The sequence below is a fragment of the Budorcas taxicolor genome, chromosome 14 (genome assembly GCF_023091745.1).
Source record: "Budorcas taxicolor isolate Tak-1 chromosome 14, Takin1.1, whole genome shotgun sequence".
Taxonomy (NCBI): Eukaryota; Metazoa; Chordata; class Mammalia; order Artiodactyla; family Bovidae; genus Budorcas; species Budorcas taxicolor.
This window is the reverse complement of record NC_068923.1, coordinates 86575701-86602768: the sequence shown is the minus strand read 5'-3', so window position 1 is coordinate 86602768 and position 27068 is coordinate 86575701. Positions and strand designations below refer to the sequence as shown.

The following is a 27068-nucleotide window of genomic DNA, read 5'->3' as shown; positions in this document are numbered from 1 at the left end:
TTTCAACCTTAACATGTGCTTCATCCCCGCCCCCCCATGCTAATTTTCCCTTCATGATGACATCTTTCTCCTCTCCATTTTCTTTTAAACTTTTTATTTTATATTGAAGTACAGCTGATTTACAATGCTGTGGTAGTTTCAGGAGGACAGCAAAGGGACTCTGCCATAAATATCCATGTATCCATTCTCCCCCAAACTCCCCTCTGATCCAGGCTGCCACAAAATCTTGAGCAGAGCTCCTTGTTCAAAGTTCCTATACAGTAGGGCTCTTCTTTAAGCTAAATTTAATACTCTCTGAAATAAATTAAACTATAAATAACATCAATGTATCAAATCAAGACATAAATATGCCACCACATTTTCTTTGTGTTGGTTGCTTTTTGTAAATGTCTGGGCTAAGAAACATTTATTTTTTTCCCTTTTGTTTTGTATCCTAAGCTTAAGCTTGCCAACTCAAGCTAAAGGGTAAGAAATCCCTTAGATAAAAGAAGATCCTATATTTTAAGAAGTACCACTGACAAATGCATGAACTATTTTGTTCTATTATAATTTTACTGATTATATAAGTAATCTACTAAGATGCATAGAAATATAAAGTATCAAATAGTGAAAATCTTCTGAAAGCTACTAATAAGAGGAATTCTAATTGCAATGTCATAAAAAATGTTTTAAACTGTCTTCAGGAAACTAGAAAAACATAAAATTACTTAAATATACTAAAAAAATCTATCTGAGAATGTAGCATACATCAGAATCTTAGAGTACCTTGGGATGATTATAAACATAAATTATTAACATAGATACTACATAACACTTGGCAATAAGGAATTCATGATCTGAGCCATAGTCAGCTCCCAGTTGAAGAAACTAGGGAAAACCACTAGACCATTCATGTATGGCCTAAATCAAATTGCTTACAATTACACAGTGGAAGTGACAAACAGATTCAAGGGATTAGATCTGATAAATACAGTGCCTGAAGAACTATGGATGGAGGTTTGTGACACTGTACAGAATGTAGTGATCAAGACCATCCTCATGAAAAAGAAATGCAAAAATGCAAAATGGTTGTCTGAGGAGGCCTTATAGTTGAAAAAAGAACAGAAACTAAATGCAAAGGAGAAAGGAAAGATATACGCATTTGAATGAAGAGTTCCAAAGAATAGCAAGGAGAGATAAGAAAGCCTTCCTCAGTAATCAGTGCAAGGAAACAGAAGAAAACAACAGAATGGGAAAGATTAGAAATCTCTTCAAGAAAACCAGAGATATCAAGGGAACATTTCATGCCAAGATGGGCACAATAAAGGACAGAAATGGTATGGACCTAACAGAAGCACAAGATATTAAGAAGAAGTTGCAAGAAAACACAGAACTGTACAAAAAAGACCTTCGTGACCCAGATAACCACAATGGTGTGATCACTCACCTAGAGCCAGACATCCTAGAATGTGAAGTCAAGTGGGTCTTAGGATGCATCACTACGAACAAAGCTAGTGGAGGTGATGGAATTCCAGTTGAGCTATTTCAAATCCTAAAAGATGATGCTGTGAAAGTGCTGCACTCAATGTGCCAGCAAACCTGGAAAACTTAGCAGTGGCCACAGGACTGGAAAAGTCAGTTTTCATTCCAATCCCAAAGAAGGGCAATGTCAAAGAATGTTCAAACTACTGCACAACTGCACTCACCTCACATGCTAGCAAAGTAATGCTCAAAATTCTCCAAGCAAGGCTTCAACAGTACATGAGCTGTGAGCTTTCAGATGTTCAAGCAGAGGAACCAGAGATCAAATTGCCAACATCTGCTGGATCATCAAAAAAGCAAGAAAATTCCAGAAAAACATCTACTTCTGCTTTATTGATTACACCAAAGTCTTTCACTGTGTAGATCACAATAAACTGTGAGAAATTCTTTAAGAGATAGGAATATCGGACCACTTTACCTGCCGCCTGAGAAATCTCTATGCAGGTCAAGAAACAACAGTTTGAACTGGACATGGAACAATGGACTGGTTCCAAATTGGGAAAGGAGTACATCAAGGCTGTATATTGTCACCCTGCTTATTTAATTTACATGCAGAGTACATCATGTGAAATGCTGGGCTGAATGAACCACAAGCTAGAATCAAGATTGCCAAGAGAAACATTAATAATCTCAGTTATGCAGATGACACCCCCCTTATGGCAGAAAGTGAAGAAGTAAAGAGCCTCTTGATGAAAAAGAAAGAGGAGAGTGAAAAGTCTGGCTTAAAACTCAACAATCAAAAAACTAAGATCATAGCATCCAGTCCCATCACTTTATGGCAAATAAATGGGGAAACAGTGGAAACAGTGGCAGACTTTATTTTGTGGGGCTCCAAAAGCATTGCAGATGGTGACGGTAGCCATGAAATTAAATGATTCTTGCTCCTTGGAAGAAAAGCTCTGACCAACCTAGATAGCATATTAAAAAGCAGAGACATTACTTTGCTGACAAATGTCCATCTAGTCAAAGCTACAGTTTTTCCAGTAGTCATGTATGGATGTGAGTGCCAAAGAATTGATGCTTTTGAACCATGGTGTTGGAGAAGATATCTTCAGAGTCCCTTGGACTGCAAGGAGATCCAATCAGTCAATCCTAAAGGAAATCAGTTCTGAATATTCACTGGAAGGACTGCTGCTGAAGCTGAAACTCCAGTACTTGGGCCACCTGATGCGAAGAGCTGATTCACTGGAAAAGACCCTGACGCTGGGAAAGATTGAAGGCAGGAGGAGAAGGAGACGACAGAGAATGAGACGGTTGGATGGCATCACCGACTCAATGGATATGAGTTTGAGCAAGCTCTGGGAGTTGGTGATGGACAGGGAGACCTGGTGTGCTGCAGTCCATGGGCTGGCAGAAGAGTCAGACATGACTGAGCAACTGAACTGACTGACTGACTGACATAACACATAGAAAGTTTAATATGTGATTAGCATGTTACATTAATAAAAACAAACTGACTATAACAAAAACTCTAAACCTAGAGCAGGTTATCTTTTAGAAAATATAGCTGTGAAGAAAAAAACAGTAAAGGAAAATAAAAATTGATTTTCCTGAATATCATAAATATTACAAAATTTATGTTAAAGCAAGTCTTCCCTGACAAGCTTATTTATAGTTTAATGTAAATATTCCTGGGCTCATTTTGTTTACCAAATTTGTACTGCATAAGCACAAAGAAAATTAACTCTGTCATAGTATTTTTGAAACAATATAGTGCCTCAAAAACTTGAGAATAATAGCATTAAGAGTAAATTTGTAACATGATACCATATATTCAAAAACAGTATAAATTAAAACTTACAGTTCAGGAGATCACTAAGTCAGCTATCTAACTGGTATTATCTGCTCAGTAGACTTATGAGCATGGTCCCTAGAACCAACTGCCTTTGTTCAAATCCTGATTCTACCCCTTGCACAAATTACTATCTAATGGTGTTCTGATAAACACACACCTCTGATCTTAGGGATCAGAGATGGCAGGCTTGATTTAGAACACTTGCCAATTTCCATAATTAAATGCTCCCTGTCATGACCAATTTCAAGCTACTGATGTAACATTACTGAATACACAATTGGCTTGTGATAATAGATAATAAAAGTTTATACCTACTAAGGTTTTGGTAGGCATTAAATGAGCTTAAATATGTGGCATATAAAGCATTCAATAAATATTAGCTATCATCATCATCTTACTAAACTATCAAAAATAATAATTTTATATTTTGGTAAATCCTGGGAATGAAATGTGTTACAAGCAAATGAAGTTTTAACTCTTCCAGCATGTAATTTAAGGCACTGAATAAATCTGCCTACCTAGCAAGATTTTCCTTTTATCAATCTCTTATATGAAATTATATGTACCTCAAACTATATTATAATTTGCATAGTAATACTAATCTATTATATCTAATATTATTTGAATTTGCAATAGAATACTTTTATACTTTATATAAAGCAATAGTTTCTAAAAAAATTTGTTCACATCAAATTGTACTAGAAAGAAATTTACATTGCCAGTATATTACTCTAAAAAATATCAATAGAAAAGTTCAGTATCTTCAAAATTTAAAGATATAAAGTAACTAAGATTAAAAACACAACTTAAAAACCCAACTTCATCAAATCTCATTAAAATTACCTTTAGAAACACAGTATTAACAATAGTTCATATAAATTCAGAATATTTGACTTAAGTCATGATTTTAAAAATAATCACTGCAAAAAGAACCCTATTTCTGTCATTCCCTTTTTTGTGCTTAGAAAATTTTCACTAAGTGTCAATTCAGTTCTATGTATTTCCACATATTCACAAGATTAAAAATGTAAATGTCAAAATATGAAATAGTATTGAAAGAATAAGAAAAGATGTGAAAAGGAAAAAAAATCAAATTATTTTCAGTGAAATTTCTTAGATTTAAATCAAGAAACAACGAAAAAAGGCAAGCCTTGGCCTTAAACTCACCTGTAAACAAAAAACAAAATATCCACTAGCGCTCTGCTCTGCAATGACATCCTCCATGGTCCTCAGGGTGGTGCCCAGGTACGAATTCAGGAGCTGGGTAGGAAGCAGGCCAGCTGAAGACGCCACCAGATAGTTGGGTAAGGAGAGGTCAGTGATCTAGGAGTATTAAACAGGATGATTCATTACCAAGTAAAACTTCAGTGTCACATAAAACTGCATATGCAAGTCTTGCTAGCAGTTTTCCCTTGGAAGTAGAGAGAGCTGAACTACTTTTCAAAGCATTCTGATTTTTAAACATGATTATACATGGAATATATACAGAATGTAAAAGATCTACAATGCAATAAAAGTTTAAAGGAAAATTTTAACATTCTATTGCTCTGTCATTGAAAGCTGGCATTTGTGACTATTGTTTTTTTTCTTACACATAAATAAAAGGTGCAGACACACACATCACTTTGTAAAAACAGTTTTTAAAGTCTTCCTCATGTCATTAAATATTCTTCAGGCTTGGTTTTGTGCTTAGTCGCTCAGTCGCTTCAGACTCTTTGAGACCCCATGGACTGTAGCCAGCCAGGCTCCTCTGTCCACGAGGATTTCTCCAGGCCAGAATACTGGAGTGGATTGCCATGCCCTCCTCCAGGGGATCTCCCCAACCCAGGGATCGAACCCAGGTCTCCCACATTGCAGGCAGATTCTTTACCATCTGAGCCACCAGGGAAGCCCAAGAACACTGAAGTGGGTACCCTAACCCTTCTCCAGGGGATGTTACTGACACAGGAATCAAACCGGGATCTCCTGCACTGCAGGCAGATTCTTTACGAGCTGAGTTACCAGGGAAGCCTCTAATAATTCTTCATAAGCATACCTAAATAGCAATGTGGTCACTGGGTTTGGAAGCCAGGTAACTCTAACTCTAAAATGACATTTAAGTACAAAGTCTTCAAATATCAGATTTTTCATCTGTAAAATGAGGATAATAACCACTACCTTACCTGAAATATTTTACAGATATATGTGTAAATATCTTAACAAATGCCTAACACATGATCAGCACTCAAAAAGGTACATAGCACAATTTAACCATTCTTTTGCTGTGGAACATTTAAACTACTTCCTTAATTGTTTCTTTGTGTACATGTGACTATGTATTTTTTGGCTATTATGAAGTTTTTAAAACCTGTATGAAAACCTTTGTGTATAACCTGTATGGGAGTCAGTAAACTATTTCCAGTAAATCTATCTCATGGTATTCATGCCCTTGTGTGATCCTTTCCCAAAGAGTGTGGGTTAGACCTAGCGCTTTCTTCTGGCAAATAGACTATCGCATAAGTGATGAGATGTTAGTTCCAAGATTAGGTTACAAAAATAACAAGACTTCCATCTCTCCCTCAGGAAGGTAAGTTACCATGCTATAAGCAGCTCTACAGAGAGGTCCCTGCTAAAGCAAGGAATTGATGTCTTCAGCCAAAAGCTAGTAAATACCTAAGAGCTGCCAACGGCCACCTGAGCGCGCCTGGAAGCAGAGTCTTCCTCAGTTGTGTCATAAGGTGGCTGCAGCTCTGGTCAGCATCTTGAGTACTGTGAGACAACCTGAATTAGAGGCACCTACCTATTCTGTGGGCTTCCCTGGTAGCTCAGTTAGTAAAGAATCTACCTGCAATGCAGGAGATCCAAGTTCGATTCCTGGATTGGGAAGATCCCCTAGACAACGGATAGGCTACCCACTCCAGTACTCCTGGGCTTCCCTTGTGGCTCAGCTGGTAAAGAATCTGACTGCAATGTGGGAGACCTGGGTTCAGTCCCTGGGTTGGGAAGATCTTCTGGAGGAGGCATGGCAAAATCTGACTGCAATGTGGGAGACCTGGGTTCAATCCCTGGGTTGGGAAGATCCTCTGGAGGAGGCATGGCAACCCACTACAGTATTCCTGCCTGGACAGAGGAGCTTGGTGGGCTATAGCCCACGGGGTTGCAAAGAGCTGGACATGACTGAGCGACTAAGCACAGCACAGCTATTCTGTACAGGAATTCTCGACTGACAGAAGCTGTGAGATAAAAATGTTTATTAAGCTATTCAATTTTGGAGTCATCTGTTACACAGCAAGAAATAATAAAATATGCAACTCCATATTTTAGGATAGATCACTAGGAATGGAATAACTAGATCAAACACTAAAAACTGCTTTCCCCAAAAGTTCACACTGATTTACATTCTTATCAGTGAGTAATGTATGTGTGACCGTTTCATCATACTCTTGCCAATTTTAACTTTTAAATTTCAATCCTCCTTAGTTCCATGGGGTTGCAAAGAGTCAGACATGGCTGAGCACACACACATGCATTCAGTTTGAGAGGGGTAAAAATGATTTCAATTATTGTTTAACCTGGCTTTCCTTGTAGCTCAGTCGGTAAAGTATCTGCCTGCAGTGCAGGAGACCCGGGTTTGATCCCTGAGTTGGGAAGATCCCCTGGAGAAGGAAATGGCAACCCACCCCAGTATTCTTGCCTGGAAAATCTCATGGACAGAGGAGCCTGGTGGGCTGCAGTCCACGGGGTCACAAAGTTGGGCGCGACTGAGCGACTAACACTTACTTACTGTAATTTTAATTTACATTAGTTTTAAATATACACTTTTCTATTTACATTTCTTTCATGGCTTTGTTTACGTTTATTCATTTTTATTGAAATGTTAAAGTGTTTCCTTATTTATTCATGACATTTATTCTTTGTATAGTAAGGGCAACCTTTGTCCATGCTGTGTGCTAAGTCGCTTCTGTGGTGTTAGACTCTTTGCAACCCTATGGACCACAACCTGCCAGGCCCCTCTGTCCACAGGATTCTGCAGGTAAGAACACTGGAGTGGGCTGCCATTTTTTTCTCCAGGAGATCTCCCTGACCCACAGATCAAACCCGCATCTCTTATGTCTCCTGCATGGGCAGGCAGGTTCTTTACCACTATTGTCACCAACTTTTGTCCATAATGTGTAGCAGATATTTCCCTCTGAATTGTCTCTTATTTTTTGTTTAGACATACTAATGTTTCTAAATTTATATATAACTAAATATTATTGTTTCCTCTGATCTTCCATTGCTTTTAGCTTCAGAAAGTCTTTTCAGATCTCATTATTAAATTTCTCCCTATATTTCTTTTCTCAATATATTTTCCTCTTTAATATTTACCACCAATTCCTTCTGCAATTTATTAGAATTAAAGGTTGATGATATATCCTTACTCTTCCCGTTCCCCAGTAGCCAATTTTCCTAGTATCATTTATTGAATAATCAGTAACTTCTTTAGCAACTTGTGATGTTTATTATAAATGAAGTTACTGTATATAAAGGAGCCTATTTGGGGTTCTAATACTGTCCACTGATAATCTTTTATATATATGTTTTTTTAAAATTAGAGGATAATTACAATATTGTGATGGTTCTGCCATATATCAACATGTCTACTGATATCTTAAATCTTGTGTTGAAACCAAATTATTGTAGACTATCAGTTTAATATCTCACAAGGAATTTCTAACCTTCAAATTCCTTTTCTTACTCTTCTTTTTAAAACTTCCATAACCATTCTTATCTATTCATTTTTGTGAATACTTTTTAGGATCACTCTGTCATTCAAAAAACTAGTAAAGATTATACTAGGATTAAGATAAAATTATAAATTAATCTGGATAGAGATGTAACCTCCAGAATATTCAGTATTTTTATCAAGAAATGTTTTTATAACTACTTTAAATCTTCCATACTTATTACTAAAATTTGGTTGTTATATTTATATAATCAAGCATTTCTTATTAGTTTATTTCTAAATATTTTATGTTACAGATATTGTGTGTGTGTACTCAGTCACTTCAGTCATGTCTGACTCTTTGCGACCCTATGGACGGCAGCCCGCCAGGCTCCTCTGACCATGGGATTCTCCAGGCAAGAAAGAACACTGGAGTGGGTTGCCATGCCCTCCTCCAGGGGATCTTCCTGACCCAGGGATCGAAGCCGCATCTCTTATGCCTCCTGCATTGGCAGGTGGGTTCTTTACCACTAGCACCAACTGAGAAGCCCATAGTTGTTACTACAGCCATTAATTTTGAGAATAACTTCCATATCCTTATTTGGGTATTGCTGTTATATAAGAAAGCTAGTGGCTACTTTATTAAATTTTATTTTTATTAATATTAAAATCTGGTGTTTTAGTGAGTTATAGGTTATTCTACAACTACAGTCTAACCTAAAATTATGTAAAGCTACATTCATCTCTACTCCTAGGTGATTAGCAGGAGACGCACCACTGCTGATTTAGAAAGAATACTGCAGTATGACTGGCTATTAAGATTCCGCTAAACGATACTGACTCAGTGACTGCAAGATGGTCTGGAAGGTATCTGCCAGAGATAGACATAATGACTCAACTTTTACCTTGAAGAATTCGCACACTGACAAGTATACACAAGCAGAAGGGAGCCTTGAGAACTGCATGGAAAGTACTAAAGAGTAAACAGGGACTAAAATCTCTGTAGGAGTGGGGGCCAAAGGGCAACACTGTGGGATAAGAGGAATTTGAAATGAACTCCACAAGCTGAACATGGGCTTCACAGAGAAAGATGGTGGGATGGAGAAGGGAAGGGCTTCCAGGAAGGGAATGAATGGGGTCCACGTGGCACACAGGGCAAGGGCAATGCAGGGTTATCAGTAAAGTCAGCAGTGCAGTCTGGAGTGTTTAAAGTGCAAGGCACTCCTGCAGAACAAAGACAGGGCAAGTGTTTGAGAGGACACTTGTGAGGGGTCTGGGTGAAAGGGGAATGAGTTTGTACTCAGCAGAAAAGCTCTGAGGAACCTAATCCAAGAATGACATGAACAGGGCTAAGTTTTAGGAAGGTTCCTCTACCAGTTTGGGGCACTTAACAGTAATGGAAAAACTTTCTTTAGAATTAAACATGTCAAATGTATAAAGTAAATATGACAAAAATGAATGTCATAAAATTATACTAGTTATAGTAATATTATGTGTTATGCAAGTTATTTTCTAAGTAAGTATTTAAAATGTCAGAATGCAAAGCTTCAGTTCATAATCTTCAAATGTAATTAAACTTTCCCTAAAGAGAATATATATTTGACATTTATGGATGACAGCAATAATATCTAAATGGCTATTTTAAGAACAGATATCATAAATCTGAAACAACTCTGCCACATAACTCTTTTAACAAGACCTTTTTCCAAAGCATACATGAAAGTTTACCAAACCTTTCATTACCAAATCTCACCCTACAGAAAAAGGAATTGTTATGATTTACATATAGTTCTCTTTTGAAAAGCTGCGTGGCTAAATAAAGCAAAGAAACTAATTTCAGCTAATCACAGTAAAACTGTTTTGCTAGCATGTCAAATAATTTAGCCAGTATATCAAAATAATAATGTACACAGGCACACACAGTTTTTCAACTAAGTGTATTAAAGATAAACAGATTCTAAATTATCCTAATATGGCATTTCCTATAAGCCAAGATCCTACTCAGAATCTGCATCCAATCTTGGACAAATATAGTTAATATACAGCACTTGATCTCACAAAGAGATCCATCCAACCTTCTTTCCCTAGAAAGCCTTTATCCGTGGATGTTCTGTAAAGTCATTTGTTTGTTGTGTTTCGTTGGCACTGGCTCTCTCCAGCTGTGGTGAGTGGGGTGGTCCTTGCCATGCGGTGGGGGCGTCTCTTGTTGGGAAGCATGGGCTCTAGAGTGTGGTGGCTGCGGCAGCCGCTGCCTGTGGGCTCTGAGCACAGGCTCAGCAGTGGTGGCACATGGGCTTAGCTCCCCACAGCACGTGGGATCTTCCAGGACCACGGATCGAACCTGTGTGTCCTGCACTGGCAGGCAGACTCTTAACCACTGGTCCAGCAGGGAAGTTCTACCCACTGACTTTAAAAAAATATGTCTCCTTATCCTACTTTCCCAAAAGACATTAAATGTGAACCCAGAATAATCTTACTGGGAAGGCCTGCCTATTATACCCTGGGGACTTGTCTCAGGAGTGTTTTCCTACTCCAAAGACTCAGAAATCACAATCTAGGATGTCAGTGTTACCCTGCTGGTTAGCGTCTATGATCAGAAATACTTCAGTGTGGGTTTCAGGGAGGGTGAATGCCACCCTCCCGTGCTTTCAGAACTCCAGAAGCACCGTGAAAGTACACATATTCTTATTCCCAGAAGTACTGTGATTTACTTGCAGATGTAATTCACTTGCCGCAGTGGGTAAGGGTTATTGTAGAATATTACCATATACCAGATAGATCTTGAAAACAAAGTGCCCATCTGAAGGGAAGAAAAAAGAGGGAAAAAAAAAAACACCTTAATCTTAAAGAGTAAGAACTGATTCTTCACTGAACGCACATTTTTGAAGCTGATAATAAGAGAACTCTGGGTACAGACTGTCACTTGAATGCGCGCTGAACCTCAGACACAGTACAAAGCACAGCTCCTCTGGCAACACTGCCTATAGCTCCTCTACCTTCTCCATTTACAACTGTTTACACAATGGCTTTACAGGCCTTAACAAACTAAAAAACTTCATCATTTTTACACAGAATATCTTGACACAGATTGAATGAAGAATATAAAGGTGATTTGTGTATGGAAGACCTCAAATTTTATCCATTGTTTTGTGAAATGATATTAGTTTTGGCAAATCACACCTTCCTGTAGAGGTGTGTTTCCTAATTTATGTAAAAGCAATGTTGTTTATTGACAAAGTTATATTAGTATAAATTTCAATTAAAACATATATTTAGTATTATACAGAAAAAATCATGAATCCCCATAATAATTTTAAGGAATGGTCAAAAGAAGTTAAAGTGACTGCAGTTTGATCTTTTCATCTACTTATTACTGATAAACTATATTTTATAATGTATATACTCAAAATACTATCAGTAGTTCAGAAACAGAAAGGAGGGAGAAAGAGTTAACAAATGGCAACCAGCTTTCACTTCCAGAAACATGAAATTTTAAAAATTGCTTTAAGGAAAAACACTATCATTCTCTTCCCTCCTCAAAATACTTCTTTTCATGTTTCCAATCTCAGTTGCCCTAACTAGACAGACAGCACTCTTCCCTCACCGCCACAACCAATCATCTGCTCTTTCTTATAGATTCTACCTTCTGAGTCCGTAAGAAATCTACCCGTCACCTGTTCCTGTTCCTGTTCAGTCTCCTCCTCTCTGGTCTTGATCCGTTAGATCTACCCAACACTCACAACCTAACTTAAATTTTGCAGAAATCTTTAAAAAATGGCAAATCCAATCCTGCTTAAAGGTTTTCCTAGTGCCATCAGAATGAGGTTCAGATTCATCAACACGCAAAGTACAAAATGACTGTGTGGTCATGACAGTCATTCTGTCCTGTACTTAATGACCAAAACGTTCATTACAGTCAGCAAAGTCTCAGAAATCATTTACAACATTCATTCACAATGTTATATAAAGAAAACACATGCACTAATAAGTGAAAAGACTAGGAAAAAAAACACTAAAACGCTGAATGTTTTCCTCCGTATACTTACTATACTTTTCAAAGTTTTTACAATGAATACTTATTCATAGGCAGAAAAAACACTTTTAAAGTAAGTTTTAATAAGACTCTCTGCCTCTAAAGACATTTTAATCTAGGAAGGGGTAAAAAGACATAATCTATTTGTTACTATGATACAACAAGCTAGATATACAGGTTTGTGAATTCTAACCCCATATATGACCATGAAAACCACAGAAGCTGGTGAGATGACTGAAGAGGCATAAAGAGAACACAGTTTTAAGGAAGTAACAGTCAGCCATTCTCTGTGGTTCTGTGAGGTCTACGGATGAGGTGGCAAGGCATTTTTCAACTTGGTCATTACATCTCAACCTTCAGACTTAATGACTCCAAGCTCCTTCAAAACAGGCTGTGTCTCTGTCATCTATTCCATCTGAACTGTACCAATGGCAATGAATCAGGATACTTTAATAGTAAGAAGAATCGGTATGCTTTAATAGCAAGAAGAACTAATCATTAGTTAAGCGGGCACAGTGTGTATTATGACTCATACTTGGTATATGAATGAGTTATCTATAACACAGAATAAGAATTTAAGAAGATGAAAAAACATTTTTATAAAACATACCATCACCAAACTGTTACATACAAAGTAATGTTAAATAGTTACTCAGAACATTTGTCTTTTTAAGAGTAAACTCTGAGGCCCTGTCTAACCTCTTTAATTTTACAAATAATGACAACTGGAGGCCAGATCATTAAATGACTTCACCAAAGTTACACAGGAGCTGAGACAGAACTGAATGTCCCCAAACAGTCCATGAGACTAAGACTTTACCATTTTTCTGGTCTCATAGTCACTAGCCAATAAAATATTTTTACTTAACTGCAGTAAATTTCAGTTCAATTGTGAACTAAATTATTAGAAGCAATTTATCTTTTTCTTGATTACTCAAGGCAAATTCTAAGAAAATACAATACAGTTTAGTTATATTTGCCTCAACTTTGTTTTTTATCTTATTTTGCCATCAGTATTTTAGTCAGTACACCAGTTTAACAGCTACCTGCCCTTCCCCCAAAACAAGCAAAACACTCTCTGTTGCTGCTTCTAACCTACTCAGGGTTAATAAAAATAACCAAAGTAAGTAACAGTTTGGTAACATAAAGTTCTTTAAAATGGTTCTACTGAGAAGTGAGCCAGGCTGATGGGTCAGGCCTTCCACTTTTAAATTTATTCATTTCTTCTTTTTTTTCCCTTTACCCACAATACCTCTCTCTCTCTCTCTCTCTCTCTCTCTCTCTCTCTCTCTCCCCCTCTCTCTCTCTCTCTCTATATATATATATATATTTGAAGGCTTTTGTTAAATACAAAGGTAAAAAGATATATACGGGAGCTTATGGGCCTCTTGTTACAGTTTCAGGGGCTTGGACTTGGTGGTTATTTTACTACAGTGACTGTTACAGCTCTAATGCAAACTTCTGTAAAGTCCAAGGTAGGAAATATTTTCAGCTTTGCAGGCCATAGGGTTTTTGTCACAACTACTCAACCTTGATGTTTTAGCTTAAAAAGAGCTACAAACTATACATCCACGAATAAGCATGGCTGTATTCCAATAACATTATTTACAGATGCTGAAATCTGAATATCATGCAATTCTCACACACACACAAAACATTATTCTTTGGGTATTTTTTCCAGTTACCTCCCTAGGATGATGCCTGATTCAACTGTGGAGAACGTGGCCCAGCGCCTGACACACGGGAGGTCCCAGGGCTGGTGCTCTGCAATTAGAACCAGGAGATCTCTGAGAAGCCAGGAAGTTCTCTGCTGATCTCAGATCAACAATAGAGCCTCAGGTAAGTTCATGGCTCTACCATTTACCAACTGCATGTTCCTAGGCTAGTTATTTCACCACTCTGCCTCAACTGCCTTAGCTTAATATGAGAATTAGGGTTCATATGAATATTAAGTAATGTGTACATGTTAGAACAACAGTGCCTGGCAACTACTAAGTACAACATAAAAAAATGGTTAAAAAGAAAAATAAATTCTCTGAGTTTCAATGTCCTTATCTTGAAATGCAGAGGATGGAGAGAAGGAAATAGTAAATAATGAGCAAGCTATACATTTTATCACAGCTATGCAGTAGGTAATGGCAAACACATTTCACAACAGAAAGCATGGCTCGAAGAGTAGCTCAAGACGTCAGAGTAAAGGTTAGAATTAAGTCTGACTTCAAGTATGTGATCTTTTGTCCTCTATGTAACTGCCTATAAGTCACTGGTAACTCCTCAAAGGACTGTTGTAATGATTAAGGCATAGTATATATGTAAATTTTCTCTGAATACTGTAAAATGGTATACAACACATGATCAAGAGGATCTTCCATGCTATGTTTTATGCTTTTATTTGAGGTTTCAAAGATTCAACCATGAAAACATTTCCCATGTGGAATTAAGTTTTTCTATGACCAAAGTGAAAAGAGATAATAATTGTTAGACTTTCCTGTGGAACAACAGTAACATCAAACCCTTTTAGAAGTTGCAAGCACCAATATGCATACTGTTACCTACTACAACCACTTATTATGTAATATATTTGGATTAACAGGGGCTTCCCTCCAAACTCAGCCAGTGAAGAATCTGCCTGCAATACAGGAGACTCAGGTTCGATTCCTGGGTCAGGAAGATCCCCTGGAGAAGGAAATGGCTACTCACTCCAGTATTCTTACCTCAAGAATCCCATGGACAGAGGAGGCTGGCAGGCTACAGTCAATGGGGTCGCAAGAGTCAGACACAACTTAGCGACTAAACTGCCACCAAACCACCATATTTGGATTAAAGTTGATATTTCACAGGTGGTAGCTTTAAACTATTGAAGTCCAGATATCTCCACGGGAGTATCTTACAAGAGACCTTACAATAATGCATTAATGCTTTCAAAATAGTTATTTTTATGAACAGTTTTCAACTTTATCAACAAAAAGGAAATCCTCAAGTTTTGAGGCTACAGAAAAGATCTGTAAAATAATCATGTTTACCTGTTAGAATGTTGAGGATGAAATACGTTAACATATTAAGGGGTATTTAGTAATTGTGGAATGATAAGAGAGAGGCTAGGAGTAAGCTGAGGGTTGGGAAAATGTCCTGAGGGGAAAAGAAAACACACTTGAGGGTTTCCCTACAGGCAGTACCAAGATTAGACTTGCATTCTACAAAGATCATTCTGGAGGGAGAAAACACTGGAAATCCTTGCCTAAGAGGCAAGGAGACTAGATAGGAGGCTGAAATGCTGCCAGGGTAGTGGCGGTGGACTGGACTGAAGGGCCTGGGAGGCAGGATCCAGAAGTCAAGGGCCAGAGTCAAAGACTACTGCCAAGCACTCAAGTTCTTGCTCCTTCCTGGCACACATATTGCCCCTGTGAAGTCAGCTGTGGCCATGTCACTTGTTCAGGCTAGTAAAGAGTGAGATTACTTCCAGGTGAAAGCATTAAAAATCAGTACAGAATTCACTATATCATATAAACCAAGTGAAAGATGGTGGCTCCATCAACCTGGATCCCAAAGTAAAAATAACATTAAGCAGAGACTCCCGAAGCTGAACCTGGATCAGCACCAAGTAAGGAAACAAACTTTTGCTTTTTAATACTTAAGGAACATGTATTTATGAGAAATCGTGAGGAAAAATATGGCATCATATGCAATATACAGTCTACTTATTTAATTAAAACATTTTTAAGAGGATATATCATAAATGCTAGGAGCATATATTATAGTCCCCCAAATCATAAAAGTGGAACTCAAAATAAAAATTAAATTTATCTCCCTTCACTATAAATAATAATATAAGCTGCACTTTTTACAAATCTTTGCTTTTCAACCCAGTGAGGTTTGGGGTTGTTGTTGTAGTGTCATTTAGCCTATCCTGAGTGAAGCAGTAAGAAACAGTCATTCTAGATACATGCCCAGATAAGAACAGTACTTAGAAACACACACAGACAACACATCTAGAAATCTGTCTTAATGTACAATACCTACAGATGCAAGACTACATCAAAAATGTTGGTAGGTGGGGGCCTTTATTTCCCAGAGGAAAAATGAGTACATTTTAAAAAGTAGAAATGATTCTACAATGTACTTCAGAAATTATATTTCTTACGATCTAAGAATTCATACTATAAAGTGTTATGTACTTAATTTCCATTTCAAAAGTGAAGTGTCAATTTGTTCATCCCTTTTTAGCACACATGGGAGAAGGAAAGAAAGTTAAGAACAGATAGCAAGCAAGGCAGAGCCTTTTTCCTTCTTCTATATATTCATCTTTTACAATCAGCTCCTGCCTCTTAAATATAAAAACTACCTCCACCGAAATAATTGCTATTAATTTTTGAGAAATGAGTACGTGCCAGGCAAATACGCAATGCCTTCACTGCATTAGCTTATTTGAGCCTCATAACTCAGCACAGACCGTCAAGGACTGTCTATTTCCAAACACTGTGCCTCTCATAACCACTACCTTTCCTCATGAGCATTGATTAAAGGCCAATCGTGGACACTGAAGATGAATTTTAACTGGAGTGGAGAGGAGGGAGGATAATTTTAAAAGATAGGTAGGGAAGAAGAAAAAGAAATATGCCTGGAAAGGGGGCACCTTTGGGTAGCCAGAGGGGTATGAGGACAGAAAGGATAGAATCAGAAAGAGGTTCTAGAAGGCAGAAGTGAAAACCAAGCTAAAACAAAAATCAGCATTAACTAAGCTTTCTTTTCACTCACATACCCTGGGTGAATTCAGTAAACAGTTCCAGTTGCAGGAGCTATTTATTATGTTGATAGCTAAAAAGAGAAATGAATAAGATGTAATAGACTATATCCAATGGGTCCACAAGCCACCTTGCTTAAGGCCAAGAGTGAGAGTTTGACACAGTATCGTGAACTTTTTTAGATAATCTGGGGTTTATAGCTCAGCTCCACCACTTGGTCCTTCGACACCCTTCATGGATCACACTCTTGTCAAGGCAAAGGGGCCTATGTAACTCCGTGAAGCTGTGAGCCTGCTGTGCAGGGCCACCCAAGATGGACGGGTCACAGTGAAGACTTCTGACAAAATGTGGCTCACTGAAGGAGGAAACAGCAAACCACTCCCGTATTTTTACTGCGAGAACCCCATAAGCAGGATGAAAAGGCAGAAAGACAGGATAACGGAAGATGAGCGCCCCAGGTTAGAGAGAGAAGAAAGAAAGTGAAGTCGCTCAGTTGTATCCAACTCTTTGCGACCCCACCGACTGTAGCCTACCAGCTCCCTCTGTCCATGGGATTTTCCAGGCAAGAGTACTGGAGTGGGTTGCCATTTAAGGAGTCCAGTAAGCTACTGGGAAGAGAGGAGGGCAATAACTCATAATTTCAGAAAGAATAAGGATTTGAAGTGGAAACAACACTCAGTTGTGGATGTGTCTGGTGGTAAAAGTAAAGTCCAATGCTGTAAAGAACAGCATTACATAGGAACCTGGATTGTGGTACTGGAGAAGACTCTTGAGAATCCTCTGGACTACAAGGAGATCAACCAGTCAGTCCTAAAGGAAATCAATCTTGAACATCCATTGGAAGAACTGATGCTGAAGATGAAACTTCTATACTTTGGCCACCTGATATGAAAAGCCAACTCATTGGAAAAGACCTTGATGCTGGGAAAGATTGAAGGCAAAAGGAGAAGGGGATGGGAGAAAATGATATGGTTAGACAGCATCACTGACTCAATGGACAAGAATTTGAGCAAACTCCAGGAGACAGTGAAGGACAGAGGAGCCTGGCATGCTGCAGTACGTGGGGTCACAAAGAGTCAGATATGACTTAGCTACTGAACCACCACCACCACCACCACTTGGTAGCTGGGTGATCCTGAACAAGCTCCTGGATGCCTCCATGTCTTCCTCAGTTAAACTATGCCAATAATACCTATTTCAAGAGGCCAGTTTTCTTTTTTCCTTCTTTTCTCTTGACCCCCACAAGGCCAAACTGAAAACTGCCTCTTGTCAAGTTCGTTTTCAATTAATTACCTTAAATTATTTCCAAGTACAAAGTATAAATTATATGTTTAACATATTTGATTATTTTAAAAAACTTATTTAATTTTAATTAACAAATTATAATGAACCCACATTATATATCCAGGACAAAATATAAAATGAAGAAATGGAGTCATGGGTTAAACTCTATCTGCAAACCATTATTTAGTACCTAGGTGATACTGGATAATAACAACAGTAATGACGCCATGAAATTAAAAGACGCTTACTCCTTGGGAAGGAAAGTTATGACCAACCTAGATAGCATATTAAAAAGCAGAGACATTACTTTGTCAACAAAGGTGCGTCTAGTCAAGGCTATGGTTTTTCCAGTAGTATGGATGTGAGAGTTGGACTATAAAGAAAGCTGAGCGCCAAAGAATTGATGCTTTTGAACTGTGGTGTTGGAGAAGACTCTTCAGAGTCCCTTGGACTGCAAGGAGATCCACCCAGTCCATCCTAAAGGAGATCAGTCCTGGGTGTTTGTTCATGGGGAGGACTAATGTTAAAGCTGAAATTCCAATCCTTTGGCCATCTGATGCGAAGAGCTGATTCATTTGAAAAGACCCTGATGCTGGGAAAGATTGAAGGCAGGGGGAGGAGGAGATGACAGAGGATGAGATGGTTGGATGGCATCACTGACTCAATAGACATGAGTCTGGGTAAACTCTGGGAGTTGGTGATGGACAGGGAGGCCTGGAGTGCTGCGGTTCATGGGGTTACAAAGAGTTGGACGCGACTGAACTGAACTGAATGATGACAAAAGCCAGACTGTTATTCCAGGCTTAGTAGCACTTTTTTATGCAATCGTCTCAATAATCCTATGAAGTAGGTAACATTACTTCCCCATTTTACATATAAGACAACGAACCATAAAGAGGATAAGTAACTTGACCGAGAGTCAACAGATTCAGATTCTATGGTGAATTCTATGGGGACAGCAGAATTTCAGATCAGCCCTGTGTTCTGGACTATTAGATAATAATCTATAATATACATATAATCACTATCTGTAGAGCTAAAGATTAGAAATAATATGTGGAAGCAGTCCAGGACAGTTGGCACACAGTTGGTAGACACGAAAATGCACAAGGAAATATACTGGAGAAGATGCAAACTAACAGAATGAAACTATTCAGGTTCCTTAGTCCCAACCCTCTTTCAAAGTTTAAGGATATTTGATCAATTATTAGCCAAGGCTGGGTCAAAATTCAAGCTTATAGGAAGCTGTGAAAAGGTAAAAATTTAAGGAAGAGAACATACTAAACCACCTGTAAATATCAAACTTTCCATGTACAGAAAACTTATCTATTTCCATGTTGCCACAAGCCTCATTCTAGTCATTGCTGCAGTTGGCTAGAATCAACATGACATTTGCAAAAGGCATTTAAAAAGAAAAGGGTAGGTTGGTTAGAAATATTCTTAACATAAAACAAAATGAGAAAGTTTCTAGAGATAACAATTTATTTTTGAAACAAAGTTATCAGGTTCACTAATATATATTGATTCCTGTGGATTTGAATGCTAAAATTCTTCAGTTTTTTTTAGGTCTAGTTGAAGGGTTGAGTTTCTGGGCATCTATATGAAAATTCTTTGAACTTCAGAATCGCTGAATTTGAAGAACACAGTAACTAGTTTAACCCCTTCACCTTAAAAAAGAGGAAAGCAAGGGCACATAGCCAGTGGTAAAGAACCTGCCTGTCAACGCAGAACACATGAGAGACACAGGTTCGATCCCTGGGTCAGGAAGATACCCTGGAGAAGGGAATGGCAACCTACTCTAGCATTTTTGCCTGGAGAATCCCATGGACAGAGGAACCTGGTAGGCTACAGTCCATGGACACGACTGAGGTGACTTAGCATACAGCATGCGCTGAAGACACTAAGTTTGTAAATACTGGATCTTTTTTTCCCCTTTTTTTTCTCCGTAGCAGAGTTCCATTCTTCAATCATTTACTAGCAGTGTTTCCATTACTCAGTCATTTACAACGCGATGTACATTAGTTAGAAACACCTTAACTGAATAAGCAAAGGATATGAATACAAGACCCCCCAAAAAAGTGTACAAGGTGTATAAAAAGATAAATATATTCACAATTTGGAAAAAGGTTATCTGTCCAATTTTGTTTTATCCACTACCAAGTGATTTTAAAATGAAGTTCCTCCAAAGAAAGGTAAAAAGGAGGCTTCCCTCCTTATTACACTGTATTAAAAAAGCAAATTACTTGATGGAAAAAAAATCGTATTAAAAATTTTAGGAAACTCCAAAATAGAGTCTACTTTCTCCTCTATTTACCCAAACTCTTCCTTTAGTCACACATTGTTAAAAACTTAAGCTAAAATACCGGATGCATTTTGGCAAGTTAGAGGGAAAGCCAGCCTTTATTTATTCCCTGACGGGTGCGACAGCTGCTACAGAATAAGATAACAAATGTTTAAAATAGATATTTCTAAAAAAAAAAAAAAAAAGATATTTCTACTCCTCTCCTTTCATACTTAAGAGGGGTCATTTTTAACCAAACTCATATGTCAAAAAAGGAGTAGTTCTTTCTCTACCAAATCTCCTACTGAGGGAGCCCGACACAGATTGGCTTTATCTGTTTGAAATTTCTCAGGGTACGTCAGAAAGTAATTTCCACTTCTGTTAATCTCACTCCTCTGCCAGCATTCCACACGACGGAGCGCCCTCCCAGGGCCGCCCCAAGAGAAGATCGCTCAAAGCAAACAAACAAAAATACTTGGGAGAACAGCCCAGCGGCATGCCACTTACCGAGAACACTGCGTTCTGCAGCCCGAAAGGTATGGGGGTGAGCCGGGCCAGCGCCACCACTTTGAGGCCGCTGCCCCCCTCCACGACGCGGATGACGGCGCTGAGCTTCTCGCTGCTCTGGATCCTGGCGGCTACCCAGGCGGTGAGCAGCCGCTTGCAGACCACGTGGGCGATGAAGGTGCCAATGAGGACGCCCACCACCATCAACCCCATGCCCAGCACGAAGCCGTACAGGTAGCCGGCCGCCACGTTGAGCACGATGTAGCCCCAGCCGCAAGGGAACGAGACCACGATGAAGCCCACGACGAAGAGCAGGACCCCCAGCAGCGAGTCGAGGCTCTCGGCCCAGAGCAAGAGGTGCTGCAGGTAGCGGCGGACCAGGGCCAGGGAAGCGAAGCACACGGCGGCCAGCACACAGACCAGCACCAGGCTCCGGCACCAACAGGTGCTGCCGAGGCAGCAGCAGCGCCAGCTTCTCACCTCGGCCACGTCGACCACCACGCCGCCGCCCCCGGGGCCGCCCGCTAACGCCCCGCCCGGCCCCGGCAGCTCTGAGGCGTCGGGCGGAGCGTGGCGCTCCAGACAGGCGCCGAGTAGCGTCCCCGGGGCGGCCGCCGCCGCCGCCGCCGCCGCGCTCGCCCCGCCCCCGCGCGGGGGCAGGCGCTCCGCCGGGCCGTCCCCGCCGGCCGCCCGCGGTAGGGCCCAGCCGGCCGGCGGCGGCGGCTCGGCGTGGCCCGGAAGGGCGGCGGCGTACTGCAGAAGCCGGGGCAGCGACTGGAGCAGGCTGCCGCCGGCGCTCCACATGCCTCGGCCCAGCGCCGGGCCCTCCTCAACCGGCTTGCGCCTCCGCCGCCGCGGCGGCCGCGCTCGTCAGGCGGCGGGCCTTCATGGCGCCCCGCGCGCGTGGCCTGACTCGCCGCGTTCTCTCGAGGGGCAGGAGAGGGCCTCGGAGAAAAGGCTGAGGGCTCGCTGACGGAAGGATGACGCCGTGAAGAGGGAGAAAACTCCCGACGCCACACAGGCGGAGGCCGCCTCTCCGGGGGCCGAGGGGGCGGGGCGTCGGGAGCGCGGGGGCGGGGCATCAGCGCGCGGGGGCGGGGCCTGGCGCGAGCATATTTGGCCCCGCCCCCGCCAGGGTAATGAGGAGGCTGGGTAGCGGCGGCGGCGTCTGGAGGGCTGAGACGCTGAGAGAGCCGCTGAGAGGAGAAACAGCAGAGACTATGGGGGCGCCAGGGAAGGAGAGGGGCTGCAGTGAGGTGGAGAGTTGGGTGACGCGCGAGGAACCCTGCGGGCCTTCCCAGCCTTCCTAGGAGGCGCATGCGTGCCTGCCTGTCAGGGCAGTGAGAGGCCCCGTCCCAGTCAGCCAGCCGCTTGGATTCTCGCCCAATACCTGTTGACTGTTTCTGCAGTAACCTCTGATCGTTTATATCCACAGTTACTGTGGTGGTATTAGAGGAAAAGGAGTTCTTCATCTGCTTTAAGGAGGTTTTACTCATTTTTACCTCCCCAGGTAGTGAAATCTCCGTGCAGGTTTCAGGTCATCATTTGGTACTTAAGGAACTTAAGGAATTAGGTATTAAAACCCAACCTCGACAGAATACCACTTCTGACCCCAGAAGTCTTTAATTGAGCGCCAGACACCTAGGCTATAGACTTCTCAAAAAGATACACCGAAGAACATTCTCAAGGATTAGCCGTAACAGATGACTCCTCATGCTGCTTTCCTTTCTTCTTTTTGCCTAGACTCTAAGGTTAGTGTTTCTCAGGCGCTCTTTCCTTCTCTCTGTTTAGAACTCGCCGAGCCCTTTCATCTGAGCTCATAGACTTGATCCCACTTGGTGTAACCCCCAAGTCTATCTCTTCCTGTCCTTCTCTTGCACTCCAGCCTGTGGACACATCCAGATGGAATTTCTGTAGGTACCTCAAACTCAGCATACTCTGGTGCAAAAAGGACTTAGTAACTGGTCAAGTCATTAACCCCTGAATCTCAGTATTTGTTTTTAAACTGCAAAATGAAGATGATAGTACAATTTTACCTCATAAAACTGTTGTGAGGATTAAATAAAATAATAAAGATACTTGGCACTATGCCTGGAATTCAGTATTCAGCCGTGAGAAGATATCTCATAGTCTAAAGTGTTGTTCCCCATAGATTTGCTCTTTGAGTTTCTTGTCTCAGTGGACGATCTTCCACCCATTTACCCGCCAAATAGCCACCAGGACACTTTGAGACCTACTGATTAGGTACCTACTTTCTCTTTCATGTCATTCCTCTCAAGCCATTGGGTTTGGCCAGAGTCAGTTAAAGTTTTTCAAAGGTATTAGGCACAAGCTGCCTCACCTTTTTTAATTCCTGTAGTTCACGTGGAGGAGCAGCTCCCTTGTTTAGCTAAAGTTTTACTTCCTTTCTAGAAACTTCCAACACTACCTTTCCATCACCCAGTCACACCCAGTTTGTTGTTTCGTTCCCATTCTCACTCTTCCTTCTACTTAGTTATATTTGTCCATTATGTTGAGATTTTTTTGTTTGCATCACCGTTTCCCTCTTTAGACTGAATTTCCTTAACGTGGGCCCATTACTTCTTTAATCTTAATAAGTAAAGAAACAGCACTCTATATGTTTTTCTGAATGAATAAGTTACAGTTTACAGGGGAGGATAAGAAAGCCAGACAGGAGGCTAACAATTGTTTGGGGAAGAATCCAGGAGGGACTAAAGTAAGGTAATGGTTATGGAGTTAGTAGGATGGGGATAAATTAGAAGCTATAGGCTTGGCCACCGATTGGGTGTTAGGAGAGAGAAAGAGTCAAAGCTAATACCTGGGTTTTCTATTTGAGGTAGTGGATAGATAATGGAGCCAATGACCAAGAGAAAAAGTACAGAAAGTTTCTGAGAAAGGTGAAACTGGAAACGTCTAGGATATCATCCAGTTGTGGCATGTTGGTAGATGGTTGACAATGTGGATAAAGAGAGAAAATGGGGGCACATCTCCTAGAAATTTTGACATTGGTATGTAGAAAGCAGTTAAGCCATGGTTTGGATGAGTGAATGGTGGTGGATGTGCCAAATATCTTCTGTTGTCTTTCAGGTTCATGGTAAAATTGCATTTCCCAGTCTCCTTGCAGTTGGGATGAGATACATGTCTCATTGTGCCCTTGAATTATGAACACAGCATTTAATTGTTGATGCAAGACCTTCCAGAACTCTTTTTCTCTTTGCCATGGCAATCAACAATGTTCCAGAGTATTTGCTGTATTAATCTTGGTCTTGGAAGGATAATGCAGAATAGTGTTGCATCCACCTTGTGATGGGCTATTTAGAGTGAGTGAGAAGGCAACTTTGGTTGTTTTAAGTAACTGAGATTTGAGGGGTTTTGTTGTTTGTCTCAGAGTAAATCTTTGTCACTTCTTAGTGAATGAGAACAGTGAAACCTTGGGGACACTACTGTACTCATTAAATTATTTTGCATGCAAGAAAGTGAGACCAAAAACCACTTTAATTAAAAGGGTTGGAAGCAGGAGTATTTATATACATATATGAGCAGCTATTCGGAGAAGGCAATGACATCCCACTCCAGTACTCTTGCCTGGAAAATCCCATGGACAGAGGAGCCTGGTGGGCTGCAGTCCATGGGGTCGCTGAGAGTCGGACATGACTGAGCAACTTCACTTTCACTTTTCACTTTCATGCATTGGAGAAGGAAATGGCAACCCACTCCAGTGTTCTTGCCTGGAGAAACCCAGGGACGGGGGAGCCTGGTGGGCTGCCATCTATGGGGTCGCACAGAGTCGGACACGACTGAAGTGACTTAGCAGTAGCAGTAGCAGTCTTCCCATTGTATCTCTGTTTTTCTGTGCCTCTTCGATCACTTCTCACACTACTGAGTGCTAGTTAACCCTTTTCTTATCCTATAATCTGCATTTCAGAGGAACACAATTCAGTTGCAAGAGCTCATAGCTGTAAGCCATGCCATGGGCTGCCAACAAGCCTGTGGTAGAGCCACTCTTGTATCAGGTGCCCATCGTAATCCAGACAGTGCCACCACTTTGGAAATACCACTTCTGAAGATGGGAACTCTGGTCAGGGCAGTGTAAACTATAATGGGACATTTCCATTCTTGTCTTACTACAATTTATTTTTCAATAAATTATGAAATTATGAAACTTATATTTTACAAATGGAAACTAGATATGTCTGCACCTGCAAACACCCTAACTTCCCACCCTCTGCCTAAAACCTTTCTGCTGCTTTCGCAAAAACACCCAACTCCTTGCCTGGCCTACAAAGACCATTATGATCTAGCCTTTGCCTACATTCCTACTTATTCTCCTACGACCCTTCCTTCAGTCACAATGGCCTCCTATCTCTCTCTTGAATAAAACAAACTGGTTTCAACCTCAGAAGCTTACAGTCTTTCTTGGCTGATCTCTCGTTTCAGTATTCTTCCCTTTCCTCTTGAAAAGCTTTCTTGTTATTCCTTTCTTCTTCTTACTCGCTTTAAGTTCTTCTGCCATCACCTCATATATGTTAGAGTCATAATACTTTTTTCCTTCATTGCATCTACCATTTGAAATAATCTTGTGTGGATATTGTGTTACCACCTGTCTTCCCAAGGAGAATGAAAACACCATGAAAATGAGCATCTTTTCCTGTCTTATGATCCCCTATATCCTGAGAATAGTCCCTGGCATGCAAAATACTGTTTAAGTGAATGAAGGAGATGGTAGGCACTGTGCTTGTCTGCTGGTTATTTGTCTCTGGTCCTCCATCTGGATTCATTCTCTACTCTTTCCTGCCTTGATGTGCATTTCAGGGGTTGACTTCTGGAGTTTGCCATCATTCAATCTTCACTGTGCTCTGGGTTTCCAGTTAGGTTTGACCAATGAGAGGCACCAGAAGACTGGAAGATAGTAGAATGAGAGGTGGTCAAGGTATTTATCTCTGCCCAACCCAGCTTCACTGTGTTTTCTTAGTAACTGAATTCTTCCATGTCCAAAGGTCTTGTTGAGTGGCCTTTAAGATTATAGCTCTTTCCCAACTCTGGTAATGGTTTCCTGATGCTTCATCATCCCTTGTAATACTCCTTTGATTAGACACTTCATTATGGCTGCTAGATCAGTGGAGAACTAACTCCAGAAAGAATGAAGAGACAGAGCCAAAGCAAAAACAACACCCAGTTGTGGATGTGACTGGTGATGGAAGTAATGTCCAATGCTGTAAAGAGCAATATTGCATAGGAACTTCCAATATTGATTCATAGGTCCAGGAATGAAGGCAAATTGCAAGTGGTCAAACAAGACAGGAAAGTGAACACTGACATTTTAGGAATCAGCGAACTAAAATGGACTGAAATCGGTGAATTTAACTCAGGTGACCATAATATCTACTACTGCAGGCAAGAATTCCTTAGAAGAAATGGAGTAGCGATCATAGTCAACAAAAGAATCTGAAATGCAGTATGTGGATGCAATCTCAAAAGCGACAGAATGATCTCCTTCATTTCCAAGGCAAACCATTTACTATCACAGTAATTCAACTCTATGCCCTGACCAGTAATGCTGAAGAAGCTGAAGATAAACGGTTCTATGAAGACTTACAAGACCTCCTAGAACTAACACCCCAAAGAGATGTCCTTTTCATTATAGAGGACTGGAATGCAAAAGTAGGAAGTCAAGAAACACCTGGAGTAACAACAAATTTGGCCTTGGAGTATAGAATGAAACAGGGAAAAGGCTAATAGAGTTCTGCCAAGAGAACACACTGGTCATAGCAAACATCTTCTTCCAACAACACAAGAGAAGACTCCACACACAGACAACACCAGATGGTCAGCACCAAAATCAGATTGATTATATTCTTTGCAGCCAAAGATGAAGAAGCTCTATACAATCAGACAAACAAGACTTGGAGCTGACTGTGGCTCAGATCATGAACTCCTTATTGCCAAATTCAGACTTAAATTGAAGAAAGTGGGGAAAACCACTAGACCATTCAGGTATGACCTAGATCAAACCCCTTACAATTATACAGTGGAAGTAAGGAATAGATTTAAAGGACTAGATCTGATAGAGTGCCTCATGAACTATGGACAGAAGTTTGTGACATTGTACAGGAGACAGGAATCAAGACCATCCCCATGGAAAAGAAATGCAAAAAAGCAAAATGGCTGTCTGAGGAGGTCTTACAAATAGCTGCGAAAAGAAGAGAAGTGAAAAGCAAAGG

General features: G+C 40.4%; 1 protein-coding gene across 1 annotated transcript in view; it reads right to left on the bottom strand.

The window, feature by feature from the left end:
- The window catches only part of TMEM64 (transmembrane protein 64), a 34558-nt gene extending 12907 nt beyond the window's left edge, over window positions 1–21651 (bottom strand). The window contains exons 1-2 of the mRNA XM_052651818.1: window positions 20848–21651; window positions 4484–4639 (exon numbers count right to left, since the gene is read on the bottom strand). Of these exons, the coding sequence (XP_052507778.1) occupies window positions 4484–4639; window positions 20848–21651 (960 nt within the window). The remainder of the gene's footprint in view (window positions 1–4483; window positions 4640–20847) is intronic.
- Window positions 21652–27068: the final 5417 nt, after the last annotated feature.